The sequence below is a fragment of the Herpailurus yagouaroundi genome, unplaced genomic scaffold, assembly GCF_014898765.1.
Source record: "Herpailurus yagouaroundi ecotype Mexico unplaced genomic scaffold, PumYag 140, whole genome shotgun sequence".
NCBI lineage: Eukaryota > Metazoa > Chordata > Mammalia > Carnivora > Felidae > Herpailurus > Herpailurus yagouaroundi.
The window spans coordinates 80437124-80463033 of NW_024412395.1; the positions used below are offsets into that span (position 1 = coordinate 80437124).

At 35.9% G+C, this 25910-nt stretch overlaps 1 protein-coding gene across 1 annotated transcript in view; it reads right to left on the reverse strand.

Moving 5' to 3' along the window:
* Window positions 1–25910, reverse strand: part of CATSPERT (catsper channel auxiliary subunit tau) — a 178326-nt gene that overhangs the window by 97262 nt on the left and 55154 nt on the right. Inside the window, 7 exon segments of the mRNA XM_040475854.1 lie at window positions 534–680; window positions 4260–4339; window positions 6212–6280; window positions 7193–7237; window positions 14528–14650; window positions 22758–22903; window positions 24491–24542. Of these exon segments, the coding sequence (XP_040331788.1) occupies window positions 534–680; window positions 4260–4339; window positions 6212–6280; window positions 7193–7237; window positions 14528–14650; window positions 22758–22903; window positions 24491–24542 (662 nt within the window).

Genomic DNA, 25910 nt, shown 5'->3' on the forward strand with positions numbered 1-25910 from the left:
TCAAGTGTCTGACTCCAGATTTCAGTTCAGGTCATGATTTTATGGTTTGTGAGTTTGAACCCCACATCAGGCTCTGCACTTGACAGTGTGGAGCTTCTTGGTTTTCTCTCTCTTTCCTTCTCTCTACTCCTCCTCAGCTCACTCTCTCTCTCTCCTCTCTCTCAAAATAAATAAACTTAAAAAAAAAAACCCATACACACACAAAAGAATTCAATTGGTTTAACAACAGATTAGAAACAAAGAAAAAAGAACCAGTGAACTGTAAGATACGATGGGAGAAATTATTTACACTGAAGCATAGAGAAAAAAGGATGGGAAATACAGAAAAAAGCACAAGACACCTATAGAATACATTGTTGAGTCAAGAGTAGAGCAAGTATTATACTTTCTCCCTTATAAATAAGTTATCACCTCTTTTCCTGTCATTTCATTGACCTTTCTAAACAAATATCTAAAGCTCATGTCTCAAAAGAAAAAATTAATGTACAAATAACACACAAATGAGATGATGACTTTTTTTTTTTTTTTTTTTCCTTTCCCGAGGTTGTTGCTGAAGTTTTTCAAGTCGCACTACAGATGGCTGGTTGGATTGGGGCATTGCAGTTGGCATCCCAACAGTAACATTCAGGTCTGGGGATAGGAATGCTGGATATTCTATTGGCTGTGGTGTAATTACATTTCTGCAAAAATGGTTATAATGTTAAATATTGAAATTACACAAACGACACTTCTAAAATCAGTGGTAGCTATCAATTCTACATTGCAATCTCACCTGTCTACCTTGAACCATCAGAGGGTAGAGCTAGGAAAAAAGAAAAAGATCAGAGATCCTGACAGAAGTGCTCTCTTGAGCACTCTTACTACAAAGATGGGCAGCAGGGATGGGAAAGGAGATAAGGACCTGAAGTTCTAATGAGGAGTAGAAAGTGTTTAAGCCCAGAGGTGCCTGGGTGGCTCAGTTGGTTGAGCGTCTGACTTTGGCTCAGGTCATGATCTCATGGTCCATGGGTTCAAGCCCCGCATTGGGCTATGCGCTGACAGCTCAGAGCTTGGAGCCTGGTTCAGACTCTGTCTCCCTCTCTCTGTCCCTCCCCTGTTTGTGTTTTGTCTTTCTCTCAAAAATAAACAAACATGAAAGAAAGAAAGAAAGAAAGAAAGAAAGAAAGAAAGAAAGAAAGAAAGAGAGAAAGAGAGAAAGAGAGAAAGAAAGAGAGAAAGAAAGAGAGAAAGAAAGAGAGAGAGAAAGAAAGAAAGAAAGAAAGAAAGAAAGAAAGAAAGAAAGAGAGTTTAATCCCAGACCTCTCTCCCAACCTCTAGATCTAAATCTCTATTTTATGGCCTGGTCAAGTTGATACATAAAATTAATCATCACAAGTCCACGCACCACTTGTCAACCTGACACCCAGAAGCATCTCTTTAAAACATATTTGATCTCCAAATGAGAACAATAACATGACACAACTATCCTGCATACAACCAAAAACTCACTAGCCTCTTCCCCAGAAAAGAATAAAAGTCTTTGAGTGATGTTTACTCTTCTTAATACCCTGAAACTTAAATAGTGTGATGCAAGTTTAACAATACTTAAATAGAATATAAAGTCAATTATAATATAAAGTCAATATAGCTTATGTTACATGATGGTAAGATATGAGGAGGGGAAAGAAGATAGATATATATATATATATTTTCCAGTCACTTGTTAGATGGGCCAGAATAGCACACCCAAATGAGGAATAAGTTGTCTCCAAAATCCAAAAAAGCCACCAGTGTTGTGCCTCTGTTTTAGTTATAGGAAGGGCCAGTTACAACAACTTATCTTTCACCTTAGCAAGATTATCTTGACAAGTCCCATACCACTGGCTCCTCAAAATTTCAATGAGGTAGAAGATCCCTGAATTTTTGTCAGAATTCTTCCTACAACCTCTGACATGCAAATGTCTTACCTAAGTAAGTTAGATTGGTTGCTACTTTCTGTTCACTAGATCCAATCAGCTTAAAGGGCATCATTGTAATGAACCTGTATAATGTTTTATTTTTTTTTTAATTTTTTTTTCAACGTTTTATTTATTTTTGGGACAGAGAGAGACAGAGCATGAACGGGGGAGGGGCGGAGAGAGAGGGAGACACAGAATCGGAAACAGGCTCCAGGCTCTGAGCCATCAGCCCAGAGCCCGACGCGGGGCTCGAACTCACGGACCGCGAGATCGTGACCTGGCTGAAGTCGGACGCTTAACCGACTGCGCCACCCAGGCGCCCCTATAATGTTTTATATAAGGGAAAGGCAATCAAGATTCCTGTGAATATATTTAATGACATAGGGCTGGAGAAGTTGATATACCTGAGGTAAGACAGTGAAAGTATATTGCTGACCTTGACAGCTGAAAGAAAGCAAACTGCTTTTTATGGTCTTTATACTAGGAAAATAGCATTTGCCAGATCACTAGTTGCATACTAGGTACCAAGGGATGCGTTAACCTGTCCAAGAAATGAAACCACACCTGGTACAGCAGCTACAATCGGAATCACTACCTGGTTAAGCCTGCAACAATCTACTGTCACTCTCCAAGATCTATTCTATGCACAGGCCAAAATAAGTGAGCTAAATGGGGATGAGATGGGAATCACCACTTTTATATCTTTGAGTCCTTGATAATGGCACTAATCTCTGAATCCCTCCATGAATGTGGTATTGCTTTTGGCTTAGTGTTTTCCTAGGTAGAGGTAGCTCTCTAGTGGCTTCCATTTAGCTTTTCCCATCCTAAAATCCCTAGGTCCATAGGTCAGGCAATCAATGTTGCGATTCACCTACAGCTAAGTGTGTTGGTGTCAATTAGGCAATCTGGAATTAGGGAAATAACCACAGGATGGGTTTAAAACTCCATTTATCACCTGACTTCCCTAAGTCCCTACTCTGGTGGACAACAGTGATGTTTTGAATCTTCAGGAATTAGTGTCATTTCACAGCCAGTAGTGTCCAGTAGTCTTTGAAAAGTCTAGTAGTAGTCTCTGAAAGGTCTGATTATTTCCTTTTCCCTAATGTACAATTAACCCTGGTAAAAGGCTCTCCTTCCCTTTTGGGAAAGCTGGGAGAAAGATAAACATTACAAATTTTTATCAGCATACTAGCATCTCTCCTTAAGGGGAGAAAGCGTCCCCTTCATTTGAAGGTTTCTGGGTCTGCAAACTGGCTCAAATCTGGAAAACGATTGAGGAGCTATGACTCTTTTTATCACTCAGGTCAGAGTTTTGTTCACTTGACCTAGAACTTTTCTGTTATACAGATTAAGAAAGAATTTAGTAGGTTTCCTATATATGTTATTTCCAGGAACACCATGATTAATTAGCCAATGCCAAAGGTCCATGTGAGTCAAACTATTCTGATCGCTGCTTTGACTCTACTGTCTATTACGGTAACGTGTCTTGTCATTGGTGGTTGAGTGCCATCACTTGGCCCCTGCTATCCTGGAATCCAGTTATTCCCATTGCATTCAGGTTTTCCCAGTTCAGTGACTGCAGCTCCCACTGTGAGGTCTGGCCCACAAAGAAAAGCAATCACAGAGTTCTTCAAGGGTGGAGGTCCCCTCACAAATTTACTTCTCACTGTCATGTGAAAGGTATATCTTCTGGACCCTCCCTGGGTGAGTGAGTAGGTCTTAAAGACAAATCCATGCCAATATCACCATCTTTCTATGCCCTTGAATACCTTCCTCTAATTAAACCAAGTCAGGTCTGGCATTTCTAATTCACTCAAGTGGGCTTCATTTGGTTCATGTTTCTGCAACCAAACAACCAAATGGAGCCTTTTCTAACACCCTAATCTGCAACATTAAATGCAGAATCTCTGCTTATCATAAATCAATAAATTTGCTATGACCCAATTTTTTTCCTTCCACCACTATCCCACACCCATAGTTCCTTATGTTTACCTCTAGGAGGATTCTTATCTCATTTGTATTATAATAATTTCTTTTTACAAGTTAACTTTGCACTAAACCATGAGCTACTAGAGGGCAGGGACCAGGCCTCATTTATTTTAGTATTTGCAATGCCTGGGGGATATAGCAGACATTTAATGAATATACCCAGAAACCCAAATTTTCTCCCATCTTATTAAGCAAAACAATTCACTATTCTCTTTACCTTGGAGTCTAGCCCATTCTGGCTAGGTCTTAAGACACCAAAATGATCCATCAAATGGATGAAATGCTTTAAATGCCACATAATCTTATTATGTACATAAGTGTTCAAACACTTACGTCACAGGGTCTGTTCTTTCTGGAGGTGGTGCAATATTCATAAACATGGATGGCTCAACAATTTTCTGAAGAGGTTTTAACTGAAGAAAATCGTAAGTGTGTTTTAACACTGCTTAGTTACAATTACAGTTCACTCTAATACTACTATTCTCTAGGACTATAAGCCTTAAATACATTAAAAAAGAAATAGAATTAAAAGAGGAAAAAAGAACTAATATTTATGGAGCACTAAATATCTGTCAAGAACATTATATCTTTAATATTATTTTATCCTCTCAATAATCCTATGATGTAGATAACTGTGCCTATTTTACAAAAAAATGCTGAAGATGAACTATTTTGTTCAAGGGTTACCCAAGAGACATCATAGCCAGGTTTTGAATGCAGCTTTATCTGCCCCCAGTGTAGTGCTCTTTTTACATTATCAAGACAGGGGAGTAGGGAACTATATTACTGAAAAGTTCACCAACATAGCACCAAAATCAAAAACTTTTATATTTCCCACTCTTTTTCACCTAATACCTCTGTTCCATGTTTTTGGTAGAGCCCACTTACATAAAACAATACTTGCCTAGTCTTATCTGAAAAGAGAGTATCCCCTACGAATGTGATTGCCACATGTTTTACTTATATCCAGACACAAAATCTACCTCTGAAGTTGGTGCTTATAAACTGTTACAAAAGGGACTAAACAGAAGTCCCTATAAGGGCCAATTCACAAGAAAATAAATAAACAGAAGGAAAAGAAAGGAAAATCAAAGGAAAGAAGGAAAAAAGATGAAAAAAAGATTGTGTCTAGTGCTTTCTTCTGTATATCACTTCTGATTCAAAATGCATTAAAAACTATTATGATATACCATAGGCAAAATTTTAGAATAACATTTTACCAGGGATAATACAGCAATAGACTTATTTAATAAGAATAATGTACCTACTCTCAATTCCTAATTTAAAAAAAAAAACCCAAGACTATAAAAAAAATAGCAAAAAACAGAAATGAAAGATTATATGCAAAGTATACAGGTCATATCCCCTATATAACAGCACCACTGATGGCACTGGATTTATAAACGCCCCAAAGTTGTGATAATACCAAGGTATATCAAGAGCTATTTCAAAACAAATGTAGCCTAAGGACATAATAAAAGAACAGGGCACAGGTTAATGTACAAAAGTTTCCACTGGAACATGGATATATGTAATGAATTTAAAGGGGTCAGGCCAAAGCTAGGAAGATTAACTTCTTTGAAAATACTACTTTCTTGATAAATGAAGGAAGGCTCAAATAACACCAGATATTGAAATAACTGTGGGGGGGAGGGGAGGGGAGGAACATATGTGACCAGAGTAAAAAATGTTATGTGAATATAATTAATGACTCCATTTTTATTTTATTTATTTTATTTTTTATTTTTTTTTCCAACGTTTATTTATTTTTTGGGACAGAGAGAGACAGAGCATGAACGGGGGAGGGGCATAGAGAGAGGGAGACACAGAATCGGAAACAGGCTCCAGGCTCTGAGCCATCAGCCCAGAGCCCGACGCGGGGCTCGAACTCACGGACCGCGAGATCGTGACCTGGCTGAAGTCGGACGCTGAACCGACTGCGCCACCCAGGCGCCCCGTCCATTTTTAATAAGTATTTTTAGATACAAAAATCTACACTTCTTACATACTTAAAATAATTGTTTTTAACCCAATGACCACACAGACACAAGAGCAAAGTTTTTGATAAAGGCGTTTTGAATAAAGATTATTTTTAAATGTACACGGAAATAAAAAATGGTAGTTTCCTTTATCCTTAGGTCGGAGAAAAACAGCATTCTTTTAAAAATATTTATTTCATTTTTTAAAAAGAATATGTATTTTAAAGGATTTATCAAACTGAATAGAGGCTCAGAAGAGATTTGACTAAAGAGCTATAGAATAATTTTTAAAAGAGAGGAACTAACCTGATGTGAAAATCCATAACCAAAGTTTCCATAGGAGAACATAAATTCCACCTCCACCCTGCAGATAAACTAAACATGTGGCAAATATTTAATTAATCAGAAAGATATTTTAATGAAAAAGTGATAGCCAACTAATATTTTTATGTCACAAATTTATGTTTAAAAAACCAAAGCATTAATACATCCTGATTAAAAAACAAAAAAATTCACCCAAGGAACCCCAATAGAAGAATCTATGGAGTTCCTGAAATGTTAAAAACTTTATGTTAAGGAATATTATATGAGTGTTAAAGAGAAAATTTCAATTTATAATTAATAGGATTACCTTGATACATATATGAACATACATGCATATGGTTTTAAAGTATTTACTCACACTTCTCCTATCTCCACTTCCATTTTCAGATAAAAATTTTATTCAGACAAGTGATTTCATCTCTCTGAACCCCAGCTTGCTCAAATGTGAAATGAAGGAGGGTATCAGAGGTTATGACCTCAAATGTCCATCATTCTCTTCTTTATGTTCCTTGTCCCTGTTTTAGCTATTGGCAAGTCTCTTTGAATAGAAGATCAATTAATCAAAATAATAATTTTAAGCACTTAAAAAGAAATTCAAGTGAGAACTGTAAACAACTCTTCAGAAACTCCTCAAGGAGAAAAATATTTCCTCAATTAAAGCTGAATAGTCAAAGAAGCAGCTACGATATTTTACTCTCTTATCCAATGATTTCAGTTTTCTTGTTCACCATTTAGCAGTAAGGTAGCAGCATTTAAAACAAACAAACAAAAAGGTGGAGATGAAGATTTTGTGAGCAAATATTGTTCTTTCTATTTAATAAATTTCTATGAATTCAAATAGTAACTGGGTAGAGTAACAAAGAGAATGGAAACACTATCAGAGGTTAAAACTATATCAGAGCAAAGCTATAAAAAATGTTAAGTATGTGCACAAAGATTTGGAAGTTTCAGTAAAGTTCTTACTATGTTTTTATTCAACATTTGAAATTCTTCAATAAAGCACCCTTTCTGGAAAAAAGTAATAAATCATAAAATTCTCAAATACAGAGTCACTCATATAATCATCCATATGTAATCTAAACTAACTCATAAATTTTGGAAAATCAGATCGTGATTTTTCACACCTTCACATGCACATGTTAATTTAATAGCTAAATACAATTATAATGAATATTTGGAAGAAAATAAAAATTCTAGGTTGTACCAAAAGTAAATGTTAATATTTACATTATGTTTTAGACAAAAATGTTTCTGCTAGTCATAGTTCCCCTTTCTCCAAGTCTTAAAGGACCACGCCTGCACTCCTTTGTGGGGTTTAACAAAAATCTGCATGATAAGCTGACTCATGATAGGGCTGCTTCGCTCATCGTCAGGACTGTTGGCATTTTTTTAACCAGGTAAACCTTGGGAATCCTTGTTCACCACCTCTCATCATCTCTGCCGTGCTATCAGTCCTCCCATTTAATCCAGCATCCCAGGGTTAACAAACAACCTCCCATCTTTAACTGCTCCACTAAACATTTCCTCTTTATTTTACCTAAGACTTGGCTTACCACTAAGGATGCTGTTTCCCTCATAGACTCAAGTGAAGGCCCACATACCTCAAGACCAGGAGGTGGAGCAGCATCCTCCACATTCCCCTTCTAGTGCTCCTAGATCATATTATTACACGTAGATATAAGCAATTTTCCATTTTTAAGCTTCATGCTATCTGGCATGTGTTTCAGACATTCTGGTCATAATTCTCATTTAGTGAAAACTTTAGCACCTGGTTCATACATCCTCACCACCTGTAAAACCCAGCAATCTGCAGAACCTGTTTAACTCCTGCCCTCTCAGTTCCTGGTGAAGCATTATAATGAAGGAAATAACATCTGGTGGTACATGGCCGACTTCACATAGAATTAGCATATCATATATGTTCTTCATATAGTCACAAGATTTCTCAGAAAATTCGCAAATAACTGAAATAGATTTCCTTAATGATCCTGTCAATCTGCTCTTTATAGCTTCTTACTCTTGATAGCATCCCTTTTCCCAAAGTGGGGACTGGGGAAATACTGTATTGTTTCAAGACTGCTTTTTTCTTCCCTTTTATAAACTGTGCCTCTGCTTTTGATGCAAGAACTTGACCTACAGAGTGATTCATCTCCCTCATATATAAAGTAAACTTTTAGTCATATTTTCAACTATGGTAATATCTTTGAGTTTTTCCTCTAGGTCTCACTGAGATCTGCCAATTAAGCTTTCACTGGAGCCAATTAATATGTTCATCTTAAATGTGCTTCTCAAATCCACTGAGTTTTAGGCTTGCTTTCACTCAGCTCCTCTGGTGAGTTTCAATGTGTGGCAATGAGCTATTTGGCAACCTGTCCTGAAATTGGTTTTGCTCTGCCCAAAGCAAGTTACTGGGCTTAGGCCCAGTCTGGGAAAGTGCAGGGTGGGGTGGAGGTAGGGGCAATGTTAAACTACTCAAGGGTATAGAGAGATAGAGAGTCAAAGGTATGATGCTTTACAAGACATTAGTCTAACAATATTTCACACCTTCAAATTCTCTCTTGACTTTCTCAAAGAATTACAGTACTACCCATCTTTCTGTTTATCACCTAGTCCTAGGCTTATCTGATAAGGATCACATAGCTAAACCAATAGTCAAAAGTAGTACCAGAGTTCATCCCAAAATTATTACTCGCATTCCTTTTATAATCAATACAGGAATATTATAAATTCCAATATGTTTATATGCCTTAACTGGACCCTAGGCCCTAACAATTAGCTGATGTTTCTGTTTTCTCCCAGAGCCTCAAAGGAATGCAAGATGTATCAGGGATGAGAAGAAACAAGGGATTCATGATACAAGCTACAGATCAATCATTTTTTTACAAAGCTATGTAGAACCTATTATGTGACTTTTAAAATTCAACTCAAGGTCTTTGTTCTCCGCAATAAGGCCAATTATATTCAGAAAGTAATTGATAATAACTGGTAATCATAACAATACATTTGCGGCCTCTTCATGTATACCTGTGGAATAACTGTTTTGCACTAAAATGGCCCTTCCATGCTTCTTTTTTTTTAAATTTTTTTTTTCAACGTTTATTTATTTTTGGGACAGAGAGAGAGACAGAGCATGAACAGGGGAGGGGCAGAGAGAGAGGGAGACACAGAATCGGAAACAGGCTCCAGGCTCTGAGCCATCAGCCCAGAGCCCGACGCGGGGCTCGAACTCCCGGACCGCGAGATCGTGACCTGGCTGAAGTCGGACGCTTAACCAACTGCGCCACCCAGGCGCCCCGTCCTTCCATGCTTCTAAACATGATCTGTAGTTTGGGTCTGGTCATCAGGTCTTCCCAATTCATCCAAGTTCTAAATTTGACCAGTCTGCATGACAAATTCTACCCTAGCTAGCAGTTCTAGAACTAAAACAAATGGTTTATAATTTACCCCTGCATGTGACTCAAATGATACAGCTCAAGCTTTAGAGATCAGACAAACCAGCATAAATTTGTTGATTAGAATAATTCTAGATTATAATATTCTCCTTGACCTTTTATTCTCCAGTGTGGTAGAGTCTATCTACACAGTAGCCTACACATGCTGTTATACCCAGGTAAACACTTCAGGAAAAGTAGAATCATTAATAAATTAAGAGGCCTTCATGAAAAGATGTTCAATATTATTGGTTATTAGGGAACTACAAATTAATACCAAAATGAGATACTACTACACACCTATCAGAATGGCTAAACTGTAAAATGGCATCAATACAAATGCTGATGAGGATGCTGAGAAACTGCATATTCATTTCTGATGAAGATGTACAAAGTCCTAGCCACTCCAGAAAACAGTTTGACAGTTTCTTTAATGACTCTACATGCAACTATCTTACAAGCCAGAAATTTATCTGATTAATGAACACTTGCACTTGCGCAAAAACCTATACATGAATGTTTATAACAACTTTAATCAGAACAGCCCAGAACTGGAAACCCAGATGTCCGCCAATGGGCAAACTGTTAAAAAAAAAATGTGGTACACTCACACCCTGTAGTGTTACTCAATAGCAGAAAAGGAATGAACTAGTGAAACACAGAACAACCTGGATGACTTCCCAGAAAATTACACTGAGTGAAAAAACCCACCATGAAAGGTTACATACTGTGTGATTCCATTTATGTAATATCCTTGAAATGAGAGCATTAAATACGGGAGGAAAACATTAGTGGTTGGTTGCCAAGGGTTAAGGAGGGGGTAGGGCAGGAGGGAAGTAGATGTAGCTATAAAAGGGCAACATGAGGGATCCTGGTAGAGGTGGAAACATTCTGTATCATGGTTGAGATACTGTGCCATAGTTTTGAAAGATGTTACCATCAGAGGAAACTGAGTAAAGGATACAAAGGATCTCTATTATTTCTTTCAACTGCATCTGAATCTACAATTATCTCAAAAGAACAGTTTTGTTTTGTTTTGTTTTTAAAGGCTACGTGTCTATTTAAGGTGGGCCAAATTCATCCATGGGACTTACTCTCCCATTAGACCTACTTTCAATAGGGCTGGATACAAAGTGGATTCAAAAAGTTTATTATTACATTTGTGATTGTTGCATAGTTCTTATTTTCCTCTATTGTCTGATATGCAGATGTTTAAATATTATTATACAGTCATCATCCCAAGACAACATCCAGCTAATAAAACTGTATCAAAACAAAAACTAAAAACAAAAACCCCCAAAGTACTTATGGTCAGCTTTGTACTTCTGGGATCTTAGTTTTGACCAAAAGTGAGTAACTGAGAAATTCTAATAAGGAAAATGACACAATTCTTAATTAAGGTAGAAGTTCCTATAGAAGGATACTGACAGATATTATACAGAAACAGAATATCTTGAACACACCACAGCTAAAATCATACAGCTCTTTGGGAAAATCCAAAAATAACCAAAATTGCTTTCCTTGATGACTGTGTCCATTAAATAATAATGTCTCTTTACCATACGATGTAGCAATGCATCAAAGAGACTCATAGAGAGCATTTCATCATAATGTAGAGACTTTTTCAGATATGCATTGGAAGATACATTCAAGAAAATTCATCGCAGCAGAGAGAGTAGTAAAAACTGAAAACAATTCAAATGCCCATCAACAAATCTATAGACAAAATGAGAAATGCTCCACATGGAACAGTATATAGCAGAGAGATAATGAGTGCCAGCAAATGAGATTACCTGTATTGATCTTAGAAGCATAATATTTTAGAAACAAATTATATTAGTTTGCAACTATATATAAGTAGTAAAACTATGGAAAAAAACAAAGGAATAAATACAGTTTAAGATAATTATTATGGGGCGGGGGAAGGGCAGGAGATTGAACCAGGTGACAGCCTAGGAACTTCAACTGGATTACATTTACTTTGTACCACTTTGGGAAAAATACACAAATCCCATAATTTTATAGGTCCTTTAAAGCTCGCCCCTTACCTACCCTTTATGCTATAGTTGTCATATGCATTACATTTACAATCATTATAAACTACACAAGGTAAGGTTATAGAACCTATAAAACTGCAAGGTTTGTGTATCTTCCCCAAAGCGGTATGAAGGTTATATTTTTAAGTAGTAATATATCTTAAAGAAATTAGGAGGAGGGGCACCTGGGTGGCTCGGTCGGTTAAGCGTCCGACTTCGGCTCAGGTCATGATCTCACGGTCCGTGAGTTCGAGCCCCGCGTCGGGCTCTGTGCTGACCGCTCAGAGCCTGGAGCCTGTTTCCGATTCTGTGTCTCCCTCTCTCTCTGCCCCTCCCCTGTTCATGCTCTGTCTCTCTCTGTCCCAAAAATAAATAAAAACGTTGAAAAAAAAATTAAAAAAAAATTTAAAAAAAAGGAAATTAAGAGGAAAAAGTATAGTCTTTCCTTTGGCATCTCTATTCTGCTAAATACATCAAATGAATTTCTGATTTTAGATATTGTATTTTTCAGTCCTATAATTTGCATTTGGTGCTTTTTATATTTTCTATTTTTCTGTTTATGTTTATTAAAAAGATGTGGAATGAAATTCTGAGAAATGAAATGCTATATTACAATTGTGGAATGGTGAGTCATATTTTTCATCTAAAAATTTTTATCATCATAAAAATACTGAGTTTACACATACAACTATAGTCCAAATGCCCTACTCCCTTCAACAAAATGTGACTAATAATATACATTTTTCTGATGCATAACTTGCTATATAGTAGAGGAAATTTTAGTCATTTCCAAGATCCTTCCCCCCTAATTTTCTGAGAATCTTCAACTGCTTACTCTTACTCATTAGTCAGTATGCTCTCCTCCTTTGTCTGATGCCTGTTAATATTCTGAAAAAGCTGATTTCCCCCAAATTCTCATTATGAAACTTTTGAAACATATAGATCATCTGAAAGACTACAGCAATAAGTTATCGACACACCCTACACCTAGATTAAACAAATTCAAACATTTAACAACTGTTAAAAACTGTTTCAACATTTTGCCACGCTTGCTTTATCTGCGTGTATGCACATTCGTAAGTTGCAGCCATCATGTCACTTTATACCAAAATGTTAAATCTTCACCTTGTGTACCATAAAAATAAGGACATTCTTCTATGTAACCACAATATCAGTATTACATTTCAGAATATTAACAGTTATTTTAGGGTTTTATCTAATACATGATATAAATTCAAAATTTTCCTAATTGTCTCAAGAAGGTCTTTTTATAACTTATCTTTTTCAAACCTGTATTCAATCAAAGCTGTATGTCTTCTAATCTAGAACAGTTACCTCCATCTTTATTTTTTTTTTTTTAATAACCTTAACTTTTTAAGGAATCTAAGCTGGTATGTCCACATTATGTATTTATCTTATATCAACATGGTATTAATTTTTTCCCTATCTCCTAATTCCTATAAACTAAAAGTTAGATCTAGACCCTGCTTAGTTAAATTTGGGTTAAACATTTTTGATGAGAACCATTCATAGGTAATGCTGTATACTTCATATTGTACCACCATAGGAAGCATATGATGTTAAATTGTCCACAATTACTTATACTAAGTTCAAGCTCTCGGTTAAAGCAGTAACCACAACATTGCTCTATTGTAGAGGCATCTTTTGCCCTTTGCAACAATTAATCTGTAGGCTGTTAATGGTGGCATCATGGAAATATTTTATTCCCCAATAACCCCTCACCTAATGTTTTTAGTAGCAATGGTAAGTCTTGATTGAACTAATCATCATTCATTATAAAGAACTGCAAGGGGTGCCTGGGTGGCTCAGTTAGTTGAGCGTCGGACTTTGGCTCAGCTCGTGATCTTGCAGTTCACGAGTTTGGGCCCTGCGTTGGGCTCTGTGCTGACAGCCCAGATCCTGGAGCCTGCTTCAGATTCCTTGTCTCCCTCTCTCTCTGGCCCTCCCTCTTTCTCTCTCAAAAATAAACATTAAAAAAAAAGAACTGCAGAAATGGTCAATCTGTAATTCTATCATTCTTCCTACACTTATTAATTGGCATTCTTCTGTTTGAAAGTTTTAAAATTCCATTTTTCTTCCCCTATTCTTTTTTTTAAGATCACCAAGATTTATGGATTTTTTCCTCATTCAGAATTTGTAATGGTCTTTTGGATGTTCAAATTATCCTGAAATTGGCCAACAGAAGTCCCTGGAATCTGGCTCCTATGTCTTTTGATCTAACTCCATTAGTCTTTGAAGGCTTCCTTGCTTTGTGTCCTAAGGAATATTTCTGAAAATCCTTAAGTTTGTTTATATTTGTTCACTAATCAGTTACTTCTCTTCCTTCGAGTTCAGAGCAGTATGGCTGCTGGAAAGTGAGAGGGTACTCCTACAAAGGAGAAAGCAAGAGAGAAGAAGCCAGAAATTCTGTGTATAAATCCTGTCCCAAACTCTGGCGGACCCCTAAACAACATATGCACAGGGCAGACAGCAAGCAGCCCAGCTAAGGATAAAGAACTGAAATTTGCACTGTCAACTAAGAGAGTTTGTGGTTTCAGTCCTGCTTAAAAACATTCCAGAAAAAAAAATAAAACATGCTCATTAGTCTTTTAGGTATCACTGCCCTTCTACATAATAAATTTTTAAAAATATTATGCTGTTACAAACTCTTTTGTTTTTTTAAATATAGCCCAAGGGAGATATTGTTTCCTAAGCACATGAGTTTGAAGGTAGATAATAAACCACAAGGAGTTCATCAGATACAGATAAATAATAACAAACACCAACTGGACAATGTGATACCAAGGTGAAAAAATAACTTTGATACATACCTGAATTACTTCATAAAGATGTACCTGAACACTCCCTAACAAGAAAGGATATTTTTCTGTATTGTCATATTTCATCAGTTCCAAGTAAATATTATTCCGCTCATCATCCTGACGCCTGGGAATCTTGATACAAAACACATATAAAAAGAATTATTAAATTTTCAGTTTGAATTTCAGGTATAATTTCTGAATAAATACATCCATAAATTATACTTTTGTGTACTTTTCTGTACAACCTAGTGATGTTTACATATATTGTTAGCTTTATAACTTTTTTTTTTTTTTTTAAATTTTTTTTTTCAACGTTTATTTATTTTTGGGACAGAGAGAGACAGAGCATGAACGGGGGAGGGGCGGAGAGAGAGGGAGACACAGAATCGGAAACAGGCTCCAGGCTCTGAGCCATCAGCCCAGAGCCCGACGCGGGGCTCGAACTCACGGACCGCGAGATCGTGACCTGGCTGAAGTCGGACGCTTAACCGACTGCGCCACCCAGGCGCCCCGCTTTATAACTTTTCAATCTCACAGTCACATATACCTTAATGTCAACAAAAACCAAGATCTTTTTTATATGTAACATCAATTACTGTGTTTTGAAATATGCACTGCCTACATTCTCTTTTTAACTCTACACAAAAGTTTAGCCTCAACACTCTACTGAAACAATCTTATAAAAGGTAATCCAATATCCAATCCAGCAAATCTGGGTAATCCAAAAACCCAATATCGAAAGATATCCAACATCCTTTTCAGTCTTTGTTCCTTAACTTATTGATAAAACGTATACCATCATCTCAACTTGGAATTCTCTCCCAACCTTGAGCTCTGTAACACAATACCACTATTATGTGACCTTTAAGATTCACACACTCTTTTGCTAATTAGAAAAAAAAATCTCATTATTCTCCAGTCTAGGGACTTTTAAAAAATATTTGTTTAAAAATATAATTGGCATACAATATTCCATTACTTTTAGGTGTACAGCATAATGATATTTGTATATATTGTGAAATGATTATCACAGTAAATTTAGTTAATGCTCATAAGCACAAAGTTACAATTTTTTTCCTTGTAATGAGAGAATTTTTAAGATCAACTCTCTTAGCGCTGTCAAACACACAATACAGTATTACTAACTATAGTCACCATGCTATTACGTACTTATAACTGGAAGTTTGTACATTTTGACCACCTTCACCCTTTTGCCTACTCCCCAAACCTCACGTCTGGCAACCACCAATCTGTTCTCTGTGACTATAAGCTGTTTTTTTGGAGCTATTAGATTCCACACATAAGTGAAATCATACAATACTTGTCTTTCTCTCTCATTTCACTTAGCATAATGCCCTCTAGGTCCATCCATATTGTTACAACTGGCAGGATCTCCTTTTATGGATGGATAATATTCCTGTGTGTGTGTGTGTGTGTGTGTGTGTGTGTGTGTGTATCAAATTTTTTAAGCCATTCACCCATGGACCATTAGATTGTTTCCATGTCTTGATTACTATAAATAATGCTGCAATGAACATGGAGGTGCAGATGTCTTTTTGAGATAGTGATTTTGTTTTCTTTGGATATATACCCAGAAGTGGCATTGCTTGATCATACTGTAATTCTATTTTTAATTTTTGAGGAACCTCCATATTGTTTTCCATAGTGGCTACACCAATTTACATTCCTGCCAACAGTGCACAGGGATTCCCTCTTCTCCACATTCTTTGTGCTACTCTTATCATATATTCTTCTTCTACATATGCTACAAATTTTACCATTCATCATTATTATTTTGTTTTAAACAATTAGTAGTCTTTCAGAGAATGATTTTTTTAATTAAAATGTTTCCTTTGTTAAATTGTTGGCTTTCTGGAAAAAATACATTTTAATTCAATAAGTATTTGTTAAATGTTAATGAATTCTAGGCACCAGAGATATAATAGAGCATAGTAAGGTAAAGCCCTTGACCATGGGGAGCCTGCAGGCTACTGAGAAAGGAGGTCAACACATAAATGGAAGGGTTACACTGTGACCATCATTATCTGTAATAGAGCATCACTGTAGGACCTACTGTAGAGCAATCGTCAACAAAGTCTTCTCTGAGAAAGAGAATACCAAGATCTTAAGAATTTGTAAATTATGAGATATTTTAATTAGGACCAGAATGAATATACAACATTCATAGGTAATTTACTGTGAAATCATGTGATTATGTCTTGATAGAAAATTTTAATTATTCACTAGCAGTTCTCAATGGTTTTTTTTTTTTTTTTTACATTTTATTTTATTTTGAGGGAGAGAGCAAGTGGGGGAGGGGCAGAGAGAGAGGGGAGAGAGAGAATCCCAAGCAGGCTCTACACTGCCAATGCAGAACCCGATGTAGGGCTTGATCTCACAAACTGTGAGATCATGACCTGAGCTGAAATCAAGCTGGATGCTTAATCAACTGAGTCAACCTGGTGCCCTATTCAACGGTTTATAGAGGTATCCAATACATATTACATTATGATATGCAAATTTGTTTACTGATGGAATTTTGAAGAACCAAAAATGTATTTAGCCCTTACGTAAAAATTCAAAATTTGGAAAACATTTTAAAAAGTCTTTTCTTTTTTAAAAGTCTTTTATTTTTACCCATATATTCACCATTACCAGTGCTCTTCATTCCTTCCTATGCACCTGGGCTTCTATCTAGGATCATTTCTCTCCAACTTGAAGCTTCCTTTGAGGTTTATTATAATTCAGGTCTTTGAGATACACATTCTCTTAGCTTTTGTCTTTCACCATCTTTTTAAAGAATATTTTCACTGGATTTAGAAATTTAGGTTTTTTTTTTTTTTTTCAGCACTGGAAAGATGGCATTGCTTTATCTCCTGAACTCCATTGTTTCTGATGAGAAGTCTGTTGTTACTCTTATGGTTGCTCATCTAAACATGCTGTGTTCTTCCCCTCTGGCTACCTTTAAGATTTTCTCTTTATTTTTGGTTTTTGGCAGTTTTATTATGATATACTTAGGTATGATCATTTTTGTACTTCTTTTTCTTGAGCTTCACTGAATTTCTTGAATCTACTGATTGATGTCTTCCATTATTTCTAGAAAATATTTAGCAGAGAAAAACCTAAAATACTAAATACTCTCAAAAATATCTTCCTTCTGGGATGTAACTGAACATCTGTAAATTGAGTGATATGGCCCACTGGTCTCTTCTGGGTTTTTTTAGTCTTTTTTCTCTCTGAACTACAATTTGAATGATTTCTACTAACTTATCTTTCGATTCACAGATCCTTTCTTCTGCTCTGTCCAGAATGTTTCAAATGAATTCATTTCAATATTGTATTTTTCAGATCTAGAATTATATTTGGTTTTTAGATTTTCCATTTTCTTCAAATTTCCCATTGTGATCATCCATTTGGTCCTCCTTTTCCAGTTTGACACATTTATGATAGATGCTATCAAGTTCTTGTCTCCTAATTCAAACATTTGGGTCACCTGTGGGTTTACCTCTATTGTTGGTTTTATTTCCTCATGAGCAGCATCTTTTTATTGTATAATGGCTATGCAGTAGACACTCTGGGTTTTTATATCTTCCCTTACTAAGTTTTGACTTTTTTTTTTCTGGAAGGCAGTTAATTGCTGGCAGATCATTTTGATTCTATGACAGCTTGGTTCGATGATGGGCCTATCTCAGCCTTTGTCCATGGTACCGGGGTTTTAACCCTTACTTTTAAGACATGATCCTTATTCCTAACACTTGGACTTTCTGTGATCTCAGATTAATACTGGTAATGTTCAACAAAATCTCTCCACATTAGCTGCATAAAACTCCAATAACTCTGAATTTGTGATTTCTGAAATCTCTATTCAGCTCTCAGTTCCCCAGCATCTATTCTCTGTAATTTCTCCTAGAAACTCCCTTTGCATATGCACACCATAGGATCCAACCAAGGACCTGAATGGAATAACTATACAGATTTCTGGGGCTCCTTGTCTGCTCCTCCATCCTCTCCAGTGCCCCACCTTACAAATTCCAGCCACCTTAGCAGCCCCAAATTCTCATCTGTTTCCTCTCTCAGCCTCTGCTTCCTCCACCAAGCAATATCACTCACTCTTTGGTTTCACTTCCTTTTTTTTTTTTTTTTTTAATTTTTTAAATGTATTTTTTGAAGGAGAGAGAGAGAATAAGCACATGAGCAGGGGAGGGGCAGAGAGAAGGGGAGACACAGAATCCAGGGCTGGCTCCAGACTCTGAGCTGTCAGCACAGAGGACGACATAGAGCTCACACTAAGGAGCCATGATATCATGACCTGAGCCGAAGTCAGCCGCTTAACCCACTAAACCACCCAAGTACCCCTGGGTTTCAGTTTCTTATGCCAGATTCACTGCCAGACAGAAAGCTGTTGTAAATGTGGAGCTCACTTCTTCTGCTTCCCTCCTCTTAAGGATTACAGCTCTCCGATTTCCCTTGTTAAATGTCAGAAAATAGTTCCTTCATATAAGTTACTCAATTTTATAGCTGTTTAGAGCAGAAGAGTACATCTGATATCAGTTACTCCAGCATGGCCAAGTCAGAAATTCACTAGTATTTATTCTTTAACATGAGTTTTAACATCAGTTACTCAATAGCTTTTTAGATTAAAGCCTTAGAAAAAGCCTTAAAAAGCCTAAAAACTAGATTAAAGCCACTTACTATTCCTTTTGTTGTTGTTGTTGTTGTTGTTGTTTCTATTTTTAACTAGATCTATTTTGTAAGCTTTAGCAAATTCAAGTCCTAAAGTAGAAAATGTATTCTTTTATTTTATCCCAGTTATGTGATACATAGTTTCAAAGTCAAATAGTTCTACAATGGTTGAAACAAATAAGAACTTTGTTTTCCTCCCATGTTTAATCTTTTTTTTCCCTCTATTTTATGATGTTTTGACATCTTAAAAAGCTTGCTGGCCAGAGACAGATGTTCTCTCCCTGAGCTAACCAATTCCTAGAGATAGAAAAGGGGTTAGCTAGATAGAAGACTATCTTTCATATGCAAACCAATCCCAAAATTTAGCCCTAACTACTCAGATCTTATCTAACTCTCACAGGGAGGCAATATTTCCCCTGCCCTAAATCATCCCAGGCCCAGGTACCAAGCAACTAAAGACTACCCCTACAGCCAAACGCCTACGGGAATTATTCATGCTAGCCAATCCTAAATTTTTAACCCTCTCCTGCACTGCTTTCTCAAATAAATCCCAATGGAGGTTTTAGCCTTCACTCTCTCCTCACTTCTGTCTTCTGTCTCCTGACCATCTTGATACTTCCCCTGTGGCCCTATGTAGTGTATCCCTTTGTTCCCTTCTCTCAATGGCATTAGTCTCTCCATTCCATGTTGTCATTCAGTCATACGTCTATAAAGTAAATCCTGGGTTTAATTTTAGAATACTACCCTATCCACCCCCTAAAAGCCTCAAAAGCCACCTTTCAAGCTTTTAAAGGGATATCTCTGGTTTTCGTCATGAAATAATGTTTCAAAGTAACATGCTTATATTAAGTGATTTTTTTGTAGTTTTAGATACTATCAATTAATTGCTTATTGTAGAGGAAAAATATTAGCTCAACACCCTCCCCGAAAGATTTTACATTTCTTTTCCCTTCATTCCTCCAATATATTATAGATCATACTTTTTGTTAGACTAATACTTAGTGTTTATTGTGTATATGTAACTATTTTTCAGGGTTTAACAATATAATTATAATGATTATATTTCCTTTTCTCTATCACTTCTTAATTTTCTTAGAGTTAATATGTGTTTTGCTTTTTTATCTTCATTCCCTTGTGCAGTTTTCTATGTAGTTATTACTAAGTCGTTCCCAAACTTTCTATTAGAATTCCATTAAAATTCTTCTCTTAATATCCTCAAACTAACAGCTCCTCTTAAAATAAAGAAAAAGATTTTCGGGACACCTGGGTGGCTCAGTTGGTTAAGCATCAGACTTCAGCTCAGGTTATGATCTCATGGTTAGTGGGTTCAAACCCCATGTTGGGCTCTGTGCTGACAGCTCAGAGCCTGGAGGCTACTTTGGATTCTGTGTCTCCCTCTCTCTTTCTGCCCCTTCCCTGCTTGTGCTCTCTTTCTCTCTCTCTCAAAAATAAACATTAAAAAAAAAACTTTAAATAAAGAAAAAGATTTTTATTATGCTTATAAAGATAAGCACCCTATTAATTTATATTATTTTTCCAGTGCTAATTTCAACTTTTATTTAAGTGGACATACATCCACAAAATTCTCGAAAAATTGGCAAGCTCAGGAAAACTATTTTGCAAAGTAAAAGAAATAGTATAGGTTACCTTTAACAACACTATGCCTGTTTTGTGTGTGTGTGTTTTGTTTTGTTTTGTTTTGAGAGAGAGAGAACACAAGTGGGGGAGAGGGGCAGAGGCAGAGAGAGAGAGAATCTTAACAGGCTCCGTGCTCAGTATGGAGCTGGATGTGGGGCTTGATCCCACAACCCTGGGATCATGACCTGAGCTAAAATCAAGAATGGGATGCTCAACTGACTGAGCCACCCGGGTACCCCATGGTTTGTTTTTTTTTTTTTGTAAACTATGCTTAAAGAACTATCTTCAATACTCAAGACTTAAGCAAAATAAAATTCTGAAGATTAAAACTAAAGGTTAAAAAATATACAGCATGGAGGAAATGTTCTAAGATTTCACTAAAATTTAACCAATGTCATAAAACTTTTAGGACTAACAACTCATCAATGAATCCCACATCTGAATGAAACAGTGCTGCTTGTTTTAAAGAAAACTTTGAGATACATTTAAGATTCTAAGAAGCTTTTTAAAAAATATATTGATTTTGAGAGAGGGGGAGGGGCAAACACAGGGAGGGGAAGAGGAAGAGAGGAGAGAGAAAATCCCACTCTGATAGAGCAGAGCCCAATGCCAGACTCAATTTCACCAAAGGTGAGATCATGACCTGAGCTGAAATTAAGGCTCATGATGCTTAACTGACTGAGCCACCCAGGTGCCCCTAAGATTCTAAGAAGCTTAACTGTAAAAAGAAGCAAACTCTTAGCATAGCAAGCTCTGGTGTGAGAGGAAGTTTAATAAAGTGAAGTCTGAAGCCAGACTGACTCCATTCCCAGCTCCACTATTTACTAGTTCTAGGACCTTAAGAAAGTTCTTTTCTTTTTTCTTTAATTTTTTTTTAATGTTTATTTATTTCTGAGACAGAGAGAGACAGAGCATGAGTGGGGGAGGGGCAGAGAGAGAGGGAGACACAGAATCAGAAGCAGGCCCTAGGCTCCGAGCTGTCAGCTCAGACCCCGATGCGGGGCTCGAACTCACAGACTGCGAGATCATGACCTCAGCTGAAGTTGGACGCTCAACCGAGCGAGCCACCCAGGCGCCCCAAGAAAGTTCTTTTACCTAACAGTACCTGTTTTCTCATCTGTAAAATGAGGATGATAATAAGAGTATATATACTTTGAGGGGTTGTTATAAAGACTAAATAAGTTAATCCATGCAAAAACAATTAGGGTTTACATAAGAAGAAAGGAGAGAGGGAAATTAAAAAAAAAAAGGTACTCTCTGGACTGAACATTTGCATCCTCTCAAAATTCATATGTTGAAGCCTTCTCCCCAGTGTGATGGTATTTGTAGGTGGGGTGTAGGAGAGGCAATTAGGTCATAAGGGTGGAGCTCTCATGAATTGGATTAGTGCCCTTCTAAGAGACATAAAAATCTCTCTGTTCCCTCTGCCATGTCACTATATAATGAGAAGATGGCCATCAGGGAATCAGAAAGCAGGCTCTCACCAGACACCAGATCTGCCAGCACCCTCATCTTGAACTTCCCAGCCTCCAGAAAGGTGAGAAATGAATGACTGTTGTTTAGGCCACCATATCTATGGTAATTTGTTATTTCAGCCCAAGCTAAGACCGGGTAGAAGAGGGAAGATGAGAGGAGAAGAGCCAGACAGAGAAAAATGCACGTGTGATAAACACTCAGAACCTCAGACAGTTAAGATCTTAGGGAAGAAGACCTCAAGATCATGAATTTTCCAGTAAGTTGTTTCTTTAAAAAACACCAATATAGCCCATGGTATATAAATAGAATACTGTAAAATATCCAATAAAAAGACACTGCATTTGCTTCTTTCTCATCCCCTAAAAAAAAGAACATAATTAGTGTAAATTATTTGAAGCTGTAAAAAGGCAATTTTATATCTAGAAGAGAACTTTAACATTACCTGTATGGAAAAATACTTTACGTCATCAAACTTAATTATAGTGTTCTTCTCATCACTTTGGGGTAGCAAGCTACACATTTTTGTACATTTTACAATGTTGTTTATAGAGATGCGAATGAACAAATTACTGTAATATTGTAAACCAACTGAAAATACACAGATATTTAGGAAGCAAATTATATTGCAATGGTACAATAACACATTATATAATTAATTCATTAAACAATTCAGATGAAACCTAAGAATTAAGCAAACAAATAGGATAATTGTAGAGCATATTAAACAATTTTAAAAGTCTTTAAAAATAGTATTTCTGCCCATCAATAGTAGGCACAAATAGGAAGATTGCTTATTCTTTAGTCACTTCTAATATTTTCTAATATTTCTAATATACTAGTCATTTATATTTCTATCCTCACATTTCCATTATAATTTTTTGCAAATGTTTCTATATGTTATTAAGGTGATTAAACATTTGAAATATATAGTTAAAAACTTCTCTAAGCATAATTATGTAGAAATTCAAAAATTCAGAAAAGTCACTTGAGAGTAATTTATTTTTAACATTAAGACAACAAAATTTAAAGCAGTTTTCTATTCTCCCATTCATTTCACTATATACTTATTAAAACTATACAATATTTTTATTTTTCATAGCACTCCATAAATTAAAACAATTTTGTTTTTATGATTTAATTAATTTTATTTTAAAATCTCTTTGTATAGAATTCTCTTCAATAACTTTTACATAAAAGACAAACACAAACTCTTCATAACAAGACTGGTTTTATGTCATGATAAATCTAATAATGAGAAATCCATTTAAGTAAAGGCACCAAGATAAATTAAATCCTTTAAATAATGTTTAAACAGCACAATTATTCCTTAGAAATAATTAGTATTATCATCTAAGATATATAATTCTCCTTTAACTTATATGGTGATTGAGGTGGATTACAGATAGCTGAAAAGCTTTTTTGTCACTTTGCACATCAAAAAGTGGAGATTATTTTCCTCTACTCTTCAGTCTGGCCCTGTGACTACTTTCAAATGCAGTGGAAAAAAAAATAAAAAATAAAAAAATAAAATGCAGTGGAGGGTTGATGGGGGGTGGGAGGGAGGGGAGGGTGGGTGATGGGTATTGAGGAGGGCACCTTTTGGGATGAGCACTGGGTGTTGTATGGAAACAAATTTGACAATAAATTTCATATATTAAAAAAATAAATAAAAATAAAAATAAAATGCAGTGGACATGACCAGGGCTGAGTCTAGGACAGAGTAAGAGAGGCATTAGTCAGGGTCCAAAATTTAAGGGGACACCAAAAACTTTAGTAATCAAAATAATATATTAAGGTAATATTTTTTAAAAATCAAAATTAATGCAGAAAAAACATATGATGAAAAGACAAGCCCTTGGGACTCCATGGAAAGAGAGAAAGGTCTAACCATTTCAGCTTTCCAGCTAAGTTCAGTCTTCCAGGAATCTTCACTAAAGCACCAAACATGTAAATGAGCCATTTTAGATATTCCAGCCCTTCTGAACTGCCAGATGACTGCAGCACCTGCTGTGTAATGTGAAGCAGAATTGCCACCTAGTGAATGCACATAGTGATTGATAATAAAATAGTTAATGTTTTAAGCCACTAAGTCTTGGAGTGTTGTGTAATGTAGCAATATTTAACTGAAACAGATGCATGATCATGCTATGTTTCTTAAATCAAAAGAAAGGATACTCTTAGGCGTGAAATGTCTGCAGTTCTTTACATGAATAGCGAGGCAGCCAACCTAAAAACAATCAAAATAAAAACATAGCACATGAGTTTTTAAAAGTTAACTTTTTTCCATTTTACTCTAAACCAAACCATATATATTTTTAAAAGCTCCTCTTTGCTAGTTTTTCTAAAAAAAAAAATATTGTTTCTCATTAGAAATATCTATTTAATGGAAAACACCAGAAAACAGAAATACAGAAGAAATATAGGCAGGATTTATGCAAAGTAAAACTAAAATGAACACAAAGAAGAAAAAAAAAGAGGATCATTATTAATTTAAATCCAACCATCACTCTTCGAATCATTGTTATTTTATATTAGGTGAAAACTGACAAAATGTAGCATCTTGCATATAATAAGAAGAAATATGCCTTGCTTCAGATAAGCTTTTTTATCTAGCATCCTAAAACCACTTTATTCATTCAACAATCATTCATCCACTATACTGTGCCAAGGGCTCTGAAACATTCATTTTCTCTTGTACAAGTTGTTTCTAAATGTTAAAGAAAATTCTATCTTGTGTTTAAGCATGAAACCAAATATAAAATGAATACAGGATTTTTTGAATACTGTTATGTATTATTAGCTGAATACATTTATCCATGTTAGGTCTTAAAAACCAAGTAAAAACAACTGCAATATTAAACACTGTGAAACAAGATATATGGCCCAATGGTATTTTTAAATGTATATAAGTAATTTTAAGGATTCGGAATGGCTTTAAAACAATACAGAAAAAAAATTAGCATTCAATATTTAATTAGAAGACTACAGTATGTGAATGATGAAATCCTGAGAAGATAATACTGTGGTCTACTTCTTAAGGAAACATAGATATGAAATGTTATTTTAAAGGGAAAATTCAAAGTTTTCCTATGCAAAGGGGTATAATGCGTATTACACAATCTAGGTGGGATTTTAAATGGTACTTCCATAGGTGATCCCACGAATTTTTTTTTCCTTAAAATTTTTAATGTTTATTTATTTAGAAGGGAGAGAGAGACAGAGTGTGAGCAGGGGAGGGGCAGAGAGAGAGGGAGATACAGAATCAGAAGAAGGCTCCAGGCTCCACGCTGTTAGCAAAGAGTGCAATGCGGGGCTCAAACTCACGAACTGTGAGATCATGAAGTTGAAGTTGGATGCTTAACCAACTGAGCCACCCTGGTGCCCCAAACTGTTTTTATTTCTTAAAACTGGAGTTATACATGAAGTAGGTAAAACAGGCAAGTATAGCTACAATTCTAGATTGTATAATTCTATGCTTTAACATTCTGCCATAAGTCATTGCTTGCCTGCCAAGTGTTTCAACAAGAAGCCATGAACAACTACCCTAACTTTCTTTATATTTCAATAGTTCTTCATACTTTTACATAACAGAACC